Raw genomic sequence first — 12,480 nt, forward strand, 5'->3', positions numbered from 1 at the left:
TGAGGAGGGTCCCAGTAGAAGCCCTGCTGCCAGCTTCTTGGGCGTCCTGGGCCTCAAGGTCAAGAAATTGAGGTGGAGGCCAGGAACAACTCCAACAGTTTTGCATTGACCTATGCTGGGTCTCTGCGAATCATTTGATCTGTCTTACAGGTAGCCCAGGAAATCCTTTTCCCTTTGACCTTTGAACTGGGGGATTAGGCATTCCCAGAGAGGAAGGGTGAGATTTTACCTCACTCAAAACCCATTCACTTATGCAGAGCTAAAATCAGACCTGAAAGGTCAAGAAAATCAGCCTTAAAGCAGTGTTAAAAGTGATCCTGAGTCCCAGGCAGAGGATTATTTGCGGTCAATTAGTCATTCAGTTTATTTTAAAGGTAGGTTTTTAGTTTCAAAATTTGTTTTTGTCTTTGCTTGTATCACTACAACAGTGGCAGCTCTGAATGAAACCATCCCGTTACTCCTGGATAAACTAAATCAGCTGGAAGTCAGGAACCAGACTTCAAATATTTCTGCAAGTATCGATCGCATTCGCGAGTTAATCTCACAGGCCAGAAACGCTGCTAACAAGGTAATTGTTTATCTGTCTTTTTCAATTTGAAGGGTTTCTCTCTCCTTGTGGTTTGCTTCTTGTATTGAAGCAATATTCAACAATTTTGTCTCCAAGCCATTGTTTGTAAAATTCCTGAAACACGTAACAAAATGGCCATAATGCTTTGGATTACAGGTTAGGATTTTCTTAATTCTTCAATGTACAATTTAGGTTGAGTCCTGGCCAGTATTTAACAGTATATACTCAGTCTAAAATGATATATGCACCTTAGAAAATATTGTGTTACACTGATATCCACTTACCATATTGAGTTTGTAAAGGCATAGTTGAGCAAGTGATTTGTTGCAGTATGATATCCTGTAATAAAATCCTGCACACTTCTACACATACCAAATGCAGAGCCCAAATGCTATAATTTTGCATTAAAAGATCCCGGGGACATTCCAAAGACGAGTATCCAGACAATAAATCACTTCATACAATAAATCAACTTGCCCTTTGCAGGGCTCAACTCGAAATATTTGTCATGGCATTAAGCATTCCCCTGGATGCCTTTGTACGGTCCCTTTCTCCTGTTACTTGCCTAGAAAATTGTACACCACATTTACAAGAGTACAGGGAAGAGTAGTTGGAAAATGCAGATAATTACCAAGGTTTTAAGATGAATTTTAATTTTTCAGCTTAGACGGAACAGTCCAATCCTGAATCTTCTATGGGTCCTACAGTGACGTAATCTGTTAACAGCAGTAAACTATCTCACAGGGTTGTCTGATGAATTTTTTTTAACAACAACATAAATGTAAGAATAATATGGATACTCAAAGTCAAGAAAGTTATGCTAAGGTACCGGGATTACAGCTATAATTGAACAGGATGGCTTTAGTTCTGCCACTATGAGGCTAGTATATAGTTACTGTTGCTGGGATGTAACGACACTGCCTCATCCATGGAGAGGTGCATCACCCATTTCTCTGCCTTTATCAACACAAGAAAAAAGCCTGGAAATAATTTTTGGCCATGTCGGTGCAGGAACAATGCATGCGTTTGTATAATTATCCTTCCTTCTAATTTAGCAGAGGGCTTAATATAAAAAGGGCTAGCTCCCGAGTTAAAATAGAGGCCAGAGGAGTGTGACACGACCACATTTGGGTGCACATCTGATATCGTGACATTCATTTCCAGGCTATCTGTTGTAACAAATTTATGTCCCCCCAATAAGGTGGCAATATTGTTTAAAGCATTTTATAAGGTAACTGGTACAATGAATGCAGTAGGGAAAGGGTCTAAAATGCAATGATGTTGGATAGCAGAGCAACAGCTGTAGAATCAAGAGTGGTAATGGAGAGACAAAGTTCAGCTATCGTTGGAACACATATGGAAGCTGTATACTTGTGGATCATGTCATCAGGCAGCAGAAAATAAATGAGAAATAGGACTAGGTGAAGGATGGAAGCAAGGGGCACACCAGGGGTAGCCATGTGGGCATAGGAGCAGATACATAGCAGGAGGTGAACTGGTTAGTTTGGGAAGAAATGAATCTGTGGGGGTGGGGAAGTGTCAATAAAATTGGATGACGGAGAAGAATTGGCAGAGAAGGATCCAGGATTTTGAGAACTTTTCTGCCCAAGGCAGTTTGAATACCCAGGGCAAGTTAGAAGTGTGTGGACATTGAGGCCTGGGTTTGCCACTTTGGGGTTGTGATATTGGCACCACAGCATGCTTTTTCACAGTATAGCACAACATAATGGACTCTTAAGTGTACAAACCTTTGTGGAAAATGAAAATGGTACATGCACAGACCTTCATCAGTGGAATCTTCCAACCATCTCTTCCTCTGCTCAGGTAAAGGTACCAATGAAATTCAATGGCACTTCAGGTGTGCAAGTGCGTCCACCCAGCAACCCAGATGACTTGAAGGCGTACACCTCTCTCTCACTCTATATCCAAAGAGAAAAACAGAACCGGAAAAGAAGGCAAGCTGGCGATTCCTCCAATCAGTTTGTCCTGTACCTTGGCGGACAGAATGTAAGAATGAAAACCTCTGTTTCTTCTTTTGCTGTTTCAATGATTGTATTTGAAAGTTTTTAACAAGACTTCTTTTTTCGCAGCCCCATGGGGATTACATGGGTGTTGCTATGAAAAATGATAAACTGGTGTGGATTTACAAACTGGGCAGTGAGGAGGCCACACTTCAAACAGATTCTGAAATCAGCAGCGATAGATTTGACACGGTCAAACTGGAGAGGTACGTCATCTGTTTCGCTACCTTTTTCAACGTAAGAAAAAAACCTGAATATCAGTGCAGGACCAATGAATATATTTGTATAATTATCCTTCCTTCTAATTTAGCAGAGGGCTTAATATAAAAAGGGTTAGCTCCTGCGTTTAAGTAGAGGCCAGAGGAATGTGGCACGACTACGTTTGGGTGCACATCTGCTGATGTCGGTGACATTCATTTCCAGGCTATCTGTTGTAACAAATTTATGTTCCCCCCAATAAGGTGGCGATATCATTTAAGGCACTTTAAAAGGTAGCTGGTACAATGAATGCAGAAAGGACGGGGTCTAAAATGCAATGATTCCCACGCTCTGGAGGCTGGCAGAACTGCGGTCATTCCCAAATTACATGTTCTCTTGAACACTGTTCTTCCTCTGCAGAATACTGCAATATGGACGAATCTCATACAGTGTTGAAAAAGGCACTGTAACTGAAACCAGGGGAGATGGATTTGCTAAAGGCGATGACACCCTCCTGAATCTAAACCCTGAAGATGTTGTGTTTTATGTTGGTGGCTACCCTTCTGAATTCACAGTAAGTACACAGTTGTTATCCTTTTCCTTTTCCAAGCAGGGCATTGTATCAAACTTCATTTATCAGAAAATCTCAGACACTTTCCTGGATCAAATTAGAATTGTTCTGATGATTTGTTACCCTGTAGTGGTTAATTTAATGAATGTTAAAAACTCCATGATACTGAGATGTTCCTCTGATGGATAGCAGCATTTTCCTAGACAAAAATTCCATTAATTTTTTTTCTCACTATTTTGTACTTTTGTCATTTTTCTATGTTCTTCATGTTTTAGAGGTTGTTCAGTTTTGCTCATCTTCAGGTACTTAAAAAAAAAATCATTTATCTTACTTGTAATTACTTACATTCTTAAAGACTTTTTTTTAGACAAGTTATACCTCATATTTTTGCATAGATGTGGTTTCAACTTTGCATCAACACAGGTCATTTAAGTCGCCATTTAGGTACCACCACCAGGAGGCAATCTCACACTGTTTCGGCTTCACATCTGCCACAGTATAACCACAAGTGGTGCCATTGACTCACAATCCGTTGTCCCACTGTATCCTCCTCCTTTAGCAGATGTGGACTTCCTATTGGTGGCAGGGAACCCAGGCTTCATTGACAATAATGAGCCCTGACCCAGGAAAATGGGTCAGAGTAAGGGTTAAGTTTGAAGCAGTAGTAGAAGTCCTGCCCTAAGACTTGGCTGACAGGAGGAAAAAAGCCAAGGCCCAAATGCGATTATTTCCCCCACTACCATCACCCAGTTTAAGGAATACCAAGATCCTTCTAACCTTACATTCACATCATTGATGTCGACAGTGGAAAAAAAAAACTTGCATTATATCATGCCTTTCATGACCACAGGATGTTTCAAAGCACGATACAGTCAATTTTTAATACTTTTTGAAGTGTAGTCACTGTTGTAATGTAGAAAATGCGGAAGCCAATCAGTGCACAGCAAGCTCCCACAGACAGCAATGCCATAGTGATCAGAGAATCTGTTTTTGCAATGTTGATTGAGGGATAGATATTAGCCAGGACACTGGGGCGAACTCCCCTGCTCGCCTTCAAAATAATGCTATGGGATCTTTTACTTCCAGGTGGCTTTGCTTTGACATCCCATCCAAAAGGCAGCACCTCTGACAGTGCCGCACTCCCTCAGTATTGAACTGGAGTGTCAGCATATATTGTTGTGCTCCAGTCCTGGAGTGACTGCAAGCCAACGGAGCCGCAGCTGACATGAATAGAAACAGTCACAGAATAGAAGCCTGTGGGATACCACTACCCACTTGCACCACTCCAAGAAACTGCCCTTCTTCACTCCTAATCGCTGTTTAACTCCTCTTGCTAGTATTTAATCCAATTTACTACCCTCTGCCTAATTTCTTAGCCATTAATCGTCTCCAGTACCGTGAAGTACCTTATCAAAGGTTTTTTATGGAATTGGGAGATTTACAAATCTCAAAATATTTCTCCGTAGACAGTATTTTCTTATTAACGTATAATAAACGCAGAAAAACAGTACATTTTACTGCAGTGCGGATCTTCTGCACAAGGATATACATGTTGCAGTTACTCCTACTCATGAGAATACTGCTGTCTCTTGCAGCCTCCTGAAACACTGCGCTATCCCAACTTTAAAGGGTGCATTGAACTTGGAACCCTGAATGAAGAGGTTGTCAGTCTGTACAATCTGGTTCAAACTTTCGATCTAAACACCACAGCTGATGAACCCTGCAGGAGGTAAGAAGAGAAATTTGATTTCTTGATTCCTAATATCTTTGCCCATATCACTGAGCATTGCCCCTCTTGTTACAAACATTCGTCTCTATGAGTATTGCACGTTGAACAGTGATGGATGGTACAAGTGTTATTCTCTGGTTGCCAGTGGGTAAAGTGGGATATCTCCTTTTCTTCCCCAAGGTGAGATACATTGATTTGTATTGGGGATGAGTGCTATATAGCAATGCATTCTATTCTGAAAACAGGGGTCCCAGTAGCAGGCCAAAAGGTGGGGAGGGAGACCCTGCCCTCCATCACACTAAAGCCATTCCATGACAGGCAAGCAATTAACTGCCTGCCGTAGGGGCTCTGTCCCTTTAAAGGGATGAGCTGCTAGCCAATCAGAAGGCCAGCAGCTATGCAGTACCGGCAGTGCCACTGGGAGCAGTGGCCACTGCCAGCACTGCAGGAGGTCCTGCAGCATCGAGGACAACCAGGACCCCAGGAAAGGTGAGTGGAGTCTGGGTCACCAGGGCCATTCAGACAGGCCCTGCAACTGGGTGGTGGGGTGGGGGTGAGGGGGATGCGTTTGGTGAGGGTGGGGGTGCCCTTGATTTCCCCCAGAGGAGGGACCCCCCCCCCCCCCCACAATGACCCTCAACCCCAGGTTTACCTGGCAGTGGCTCCCCACAGCGGTGGGCCCCTAAGCCTTCCATTAAATTGTGGTGGAGATGGAAAGGTGGCCATTAAGGGCCTCAATTGGCCTGGAGTAGGAGGGCGTCCTCAGCCTTCCCTGACCCTGGGAGCTTATCATTTGGTATTAATGGCATTGGGATCTGAGATTGAATATTTGGGATTACTGCCTTTAATGATTCTCTGTGATCTCATTCCAGATACAAATCTACACAAGGTGCAGACAGCGACAGTTCTTACTTTGATGGCACCGGTTATGCCGAAATCAAAATGCAGGGCTCATTTTCCTCTGTCTCTCGTTTTGAACAAGAAGTTCGCATTGCTTCTTACAATGGCATCCTCTTCTTCATGCAGGAAAAGGTGGGTCTTTACGCCCTAATTTTCTAGCTAGATTCAGATGCTCTACTTTAATCCTTAAAACCGTCTCCAACCTGGCTGCCCTTGATGCCCTCTGGTATGGTTTTAATGCATTTGAATCAAGTCGACATGTTGACATTCCACAAGCCGCAGTCAGCCACCAGAAGCATCTCACCTTTCCCCGCCAGTCAGGCCCGAGTCCCAGGAACTGGATGACCTGTATAAACAGGGCGGGCGTTGTGACATTTTACTGCATGCCTGCGCGCCTGGCTATCGGGACAGGGAGAATTGCAGTGGCTTCTCGCCACTCTGTGGCCAGGAGAAGGGTTGGCCACTTTGACTGTGGGCTACTTTCTTGGACTAGCCTCCCAGGCCCAGAAATTTCAGGACGTACACATATACACATGGCTAATTAATTCAGAACCTCCACCAAGTAAAACCAATCCGTTTATAGAATGCCCAACAAAGGAGGCTAGTCTTTATCACCCACCTGCTGGTGACAGTCATCTTCGGATTTCACTCTGAACATCAGCAGCTTTTTGATTGCACATCCAATTGGCCACTCTTCATACACGAATCTAGACAGTGAATGTTGGTGGGCTATTCAACCTTGGGGAGCATTGCAGCCAAAACTTAAACTGTCAGAACCAAGCAACCACACACTCTGGATAGTGATCGGGGCATTTTCTGCAATACTTGGCTGCATTTTTTCCTCTGTAGCCTGGAGAGCCTGAGGCCAGTTATAGCAGCCGCCTTACTGTTCTGGCTGTGATCACTTAACTCAGAGTAGACCAGGAAACGAACCTTAGATTTTCCTGGTCAGTTTCCCCTTATGACTGAAAGGAAAATATCAGTGTATTTCTTACTGGTTATCATCACAACAAAGGGTTTTACTCTGGTGCCAATATCTCTGCTTATGATTTACACATGAGTGTTTTTTATAACAAGCTTTATTATGGTGACTGATTTAGTCTTCTATTTATATTAAATGACAACCAATAATACAAGCTGGTTCCCAGGCACTGACCACCTCTGAGAAGACTCTCTGATGTCAAAACAACACAAGTCCTGGAGTGACCAGCTCCCGCCCTCCAGACCCTCTGCGTGGCTATGTCGCTCCCCACCCTCAATGTTGACCTGAGCTTGCCTAATTCATAGGTGCAAATACATAGTTTGCATGTTTAGATGAGACTGCATTTTTAAGTGTTTATCTAGTTTATAATCTTTTCAGCCTTTGCCTCCGTGCTATGCGTTTTGTTTGAAGTACACTAAGTGACTATATCTTATCTTTTATTGTGGCATGTACTGAAAATAGAACTCTGTTGTAGAGACAAGATTAAGATTTCCTTTTCTCCCATGTTGCTATGTGAATACAAACGTAAGCAAAAGGATGCTTGATTGACTAAATTATCTTAAAGCATTGTAACAATTCTCTGTCCGTTTTTTCTAATTTTCCCTTTAAAGGTAAAGCGATATCAGACTTCAAAAAATTATCAAAGGTTTTCTACAGCGTTTTAGCTAAAATTTGAAAACAGCGTTTGTGTGAATGTAAAAGATTGAAGTGTTTGGGGAAGACACTAGAGGGAGCCATTATCAGCTGTTTTGGAACAAAGTCTACATTACAATGATGATCATTGGCAGTAAATGACTATATGTTAAGATATAAATTACAGCATGCTTTATAGGAAAGGTGATCAAATGTATTTCATTTATTTTAAATTGAAGTGATAAATCAGTAACAGGAAAACGTTTAGGGAGATTTTCCTCCCCAGCAGAACCCTTTTTAAAAGTCAAACCACTAACCAGCATGATTTTGTATAGGAGATCATAGAATGTTTATAGCAAAGAAGGAGGCCATTTGGCCCATTGTGTCCATGCTGGCTGTCTACTCACCAAGTCCCACTCCCCCGCCTTTTCTCTGTAGCCCTGCAAATATTTTCTCCTCAGATAATTACCGGTATCCAATTCCCTTTTGAAAGCCATGATTGAATCTTTCTCCATCACATTCTGAGGCAGTGTATTTCAGATTCTAACCACTCACTGCATTAGGAAAAAAAAGTCTTTCCTCATGTTGCCGTTGCTTCTTTTGCCAATCATCTTAAATCGGTGTCCTCTGGTTCTCAATCCTTCCACCAACTGGAACAATTTCTCCCTACCTGCTCTGTCGAGACCTCTCATGATTTTGAACACCTCTATCAAATCTTCTCTCAACCTTCTTTTCTCCGAGGAGAACTGCCCCAGCCTCTCCAGGCTATCCACATAACTGAATTTCCTTATCCCTAGAACTATTCTCGTGAATCTTTTCTGCACATTCTCTAATGCCTTAACATCCTTCCGAAAGTATGGTGCCCAGAACTGGACACAATACTCTAGTTGAAGCCAGGGTTTTATACAGGTTTATCATAACTTCCTTGCTTTTGTACTCTATGCCCCTATTTATAAAGCCAGGATCCCGTATTCCTTATTAACTGATTTCTCAACCTCCCCTGTCACCTTCACTGATTTGTGCACGTATACCAGCGGGTCCCTCTGCTCCTGCACCCCCTTTAAAATTGTACCCTTTAATTTATATTGCCTCTCTTTGTTCTTCCAACCAAACTGAATCACTTCACACATTTCTGCATTAAATTTCGTCTGTCACTTGTCCACCATTTCTCTGACCTGTCTATGTTCTCTTGAAGTTTATCACCATCCTCCTCACAGTTCACAATACTTCCAAGTTTTGTGTCATCTGCAAATTTTGAAATTGTGCTCCGTACACCCAAGTCTACATCATTAATATGTTGCATATATTGCTGCATGGATTATTCCATTCAGCTATCCAGACCAGGCAGGTGCCAGGTTCAGTTCTGTGTTGAGATAGGTGATCTTAGCCAATGTGTTGCTGAGACTTGGTTTTGGGAGGAAAAACAATATTAGCAGTGGTCCCTGCTCTATCTAACAGCCACTGTTGGATGTGTGTGTGTGTAGGTGCCCAAATGAGGACACGGTCCACTTCTAATGGGCCCTCATAGTTGAATAGTCAACCAACCCTCATTCTACAGGCTCGCACATGAGGAACAGCCATTCAGGTGAGGTTACAGAGGGCAGTCTCTAACCATAAAGCTGTACCCAAGCATGAGATGCCACCCTCGGGAGACTTACTTAAGCTTACTTAAGCAAAGAGCCATGTGATGACCAGAGAAATTAACTAAGTCAGTATGAGGGAATAATGCTTCATTTATATTCCGAAGCTGAGCCATCAAAAACGTATTCATACCAATACAGTTTACAACATCTGGGGTAATATTTGCAGGAACTATTTTTTTTCTGCTGCTTCTGATCAAGAGGGACTGGTTGCTCTTTGTTCTCCCGAAGCCAGTGCTGCCTTAGCTTGAAAGCTTGTGCCATAAATGTTATCAATTTTGCTTTTTGTGTTTTGTTTCAGTAGAGCGTTGCAATTTGCATCAACACTGACAGCAACTGAAACCACCCAAAACATTTCAACCTCTAACTTTTCCTTCAGCTTCAAGAGTTTACAGTATGATACTGAAACCTGTCACAGAGAGGCTTTATTTTAACTTTGTTATGCCCTTTCAGTATTTTCAGTTTGTTAGCTTTCAGTAATGTGCATCCAGAATAACACAATAAATTGTGAACCCTTTTTGTAATGATTTTATTTTTAATTTGTTTCTGGCTACAAATCTAAATCGAGCCTCATTTTTGTAGGAAAAATACCTCTGTCTAACCATAGAAAATGGAAAGCTTGTGCTGTTTGTTTACTTAAACGACGAACTAAAAGTCGAACAGAACAGTGAAAGCCAGAACTCCGTCAGTGATGGATATCCTCACCAGGTAACTGTAGTTATTTTTTAATTAAGAAATCTGTGTGAAGGGCCAGGAGCCTTAGTGCAGGACACCAACTGAGTGCCATGGGAAGAGAAGATGAGGTTAATTAAAAAAGCTGTGGTTAGATGACGTCGAGCTTCGATTTAATACTGCGTAAATTGGCTCTACGAGGAAAGGCAGACTGAATTCTGAGGCCTTGGGAAATGATGTGGTGCTGAATCTTTAGTCAAATGCATTGAGGTTGCAGAGAGAAGGAATAGCATTCAGGATAATGCATTTACAGCTTCAAAGCAACAAGGGTGGGAGGTTTATGAGAGAAATGATCATCAAACAATTAAATTCTTACATGATAGAGCTATGTTACAACCCCAGTCTTGACTGTCAGGCTTCCCCTGGAGGGAGTATATTCATCCACCTTAGATAGGACCACTGAGTGGGCAATTTCTTTCCCTTCCTTATTCAAATAGATAGTCTGAAAATATTTAAGCTCTTTATCCTTAAGCATGTAAATTTTTATTAAAACCACATGGACTGCTGTTCTGAGTCATTGTCTAGTTTAAAGTGGCAGAAGAGCCTGTAAAATACATTTGGAGTAAAACCAGCTTGCATTTCCAATTACCCCCTCCCCACCCCAACTGATATAAATGGTTATGTTTGTTTTAAAGTGAGTTACATGCCCTATGCAACACATTATCATTCACATTAGCTCCTGTGAGGAATAGCAGAGGCTTTGCATGTGGGGCCATGACATTATCTAGGGCATGAAGGGGAGAATTAGAATTAGAACATTACAGCTTCTGATCTCTTCCACTAAAGTGAAGAAAGAAGGACTTGCATTTATATAGCATCCTTCACAACCTCAGGTTGTCACAAAGCACTTCACAGCCAAAGGAGGATTTTTTAAAAATGTAGTCACTGTTGTAATGTGGAAAATGCAGCAACCAATTTATGCACAGCAAGATCCCACAAAGAGCAATGTGATAATGAACAGATAATCATTTGAGTGATGTTGATAGAGGGATAAATATTAGCCAGGACACTGATGGTAACTCCCCTGCTCTTCTTCAGAATAGTGCCATGGGATCTGTTATGCCCACCTGAGAGGGCAGAAAGTTTAATGTCTTGTCCAAAATATGGCAGCTGTGACAGTGCAGCACTCCTTCAGTACTGCACTGGAGTGTCAGCTTAGATTTTCCTGCCCAAATCCTGGAGTGAGACTTGAACCTTCTAACTCAGAGGCAGAGTGCTACCAACTGAGCTACAGCTGACACCCAGAGTGGCATTGTGATTGGCATCTGTACAAACAAAAAAGTTACTTTAAACTCCACCCACACAACCTTTCCGCTTTAATATTGCGATATATTTAAGTTGAGATTGTAACTGGAGCGGTTGAGATCGGGGTAATGCAGCTTTAGATCTGAGTGATGTTCAAAGTGCCTATGAATAGAAAGAGCTTTCATTATGAAAGGAAAGCTTCTACACAGTCCAATATAATTCAGTAGAATAAATTCCATCCGCCCTTGACCATTGCAATGCACATTTGTTTTTCAGATCCAGATAATCATGGTATTTTCAAAAAAAGTTAAGATTTATGTGCGTGTGGACAGGAAAACAGTTCTTTCTTCTGAGCGGGATGCATCGCGCCCTTCAATTTCTGAATATTATCTTGGTGGTGTTCCTGTAGAGAAACTCCCAGACAAGTAAGAGTCAAAGGGGCGGTGGGGCTGAGCATAAAATTCCACAGCTTGTGGGGGAATCCCAAATCACTTTCTGCTCCTTGGGGATCAAGGAAGCAAAAATTGCCCCCAGTGATTTCAGTGGAACCTACATCAGAGCGGATGGGTCTTGCCCCGTAAAGTCATTTAAGTAATTGGAATAGGCAGTCCATGTTATTACTGGTGCAACTGAGGGCCTGCTGGTAACCCCTTCCAGTGGATTGGGGAGCAAGAGGCTCTAATCAGGCCAAAGAGGGAGAGCAAGACTTTTCAACTTTTCCCAAAGGGAATAGGCACCTTCATTATAAGTTAATGGATTCCCCTCTAGAGTTAATTACCCTTGTCAGGGGAAACTTTTTTCCCAGGCTTTTGAGACCTGTTATAAGTCAGCGTGGTTCTAGCAGGCCTATGGAGGTTGCAAAGGGCAGAATTCACATGGGAGTTCTTCCTGTCACGCCTTCAAAGTATCTCCTGGACGTAAAGGAACATATAGAAGATTCCACCACTCCTGAGCTGATCTGGATTTAAAAGTAGATGATCCAGTTTCTGCTTCACATTCCAACACCCAGCTATGGTCACAGATGCTGATATCTGCCCTGCTCCAAACCAGGAACTTTAAGCATGAGAATGTGAGGCCCACTACACACTCAGATGTGTGAGTGTTGCAGTAGTATGTACTGCACTGCAGCAGGGATAGGCAAACCATCTATATTTCAACTGTATAGATGAGATTCAACAAATTGTTAGACTGATTAAGAATTAATATAATCAAAATTAGCCCAATGAATGTTCAGAACTCCTCCGTCTCCCCTTTTCTCCCT

General features: G+C 42.2%; 1 protein-coding gene across 2 annotated transcripts in view; it reads left to right on the top strand.

Annotated features, from left to right (window-relative positions):
• Nucleotides 1–12,480, top strand: part of lama5 (laminin, alpha 5) — a 322,226-nt gene that overhangs the window by 278,761 nt on the left and 30,985 nt on the right. For both annotated transcript variants that reach the window (XM_068048437.1, XM_068048438.1), the window contains exons 60-67: nucleotides 429–568; nucleotides 2,393–2,575; nucleotides 2,659–2,795; nucleotides 3,208–3,361; nucleotides 4,954–5,087; nucleotides 5,960–6,119; nucleotides 9,825–9,950; nucleotides 11,496–11,644. In XM_068048437.1, the coding sequence (XP_067904538.1) occupies nucleotides 429–568; nucleotides 2,393–2,575; nucleotides 2,659–2,795; nucleotides 3,208–3,361; nucleotides 4,954–5,087; nucleotides 5,960–6,119; nucleotides 9,825–9,950; nucleotides 11,496–11,644 (1,183 nt within the window). The remainder of the gene's footprint in view (nucleotides 1–428; nucleotides 569–2,392; nucleotides 2,576–2,658; nucleotides 2,796–3,207; nucleotides 3,362–4,953; nucleotides 5,088–5,959; nucleotides 6,120–9,824; nucleotides 9,951–11,495; nucleotides 11,645–12,480) is intronic.

Source organism: Heterodontus francisci, chromosome 16, assembly GCF_036365525.1.
Source record: "Heterodontus francisci isolate sHetFra1 chromosome 16, sHetFra1.hap1, whole genome shotgun sequence".
Lineage (NCBI taxonomy): Eukaryota > Metazoa > Chordata > Chondrichthyes > Heterodontiformes > Heterodontidae > Heterodontus > Heterodontus francisci.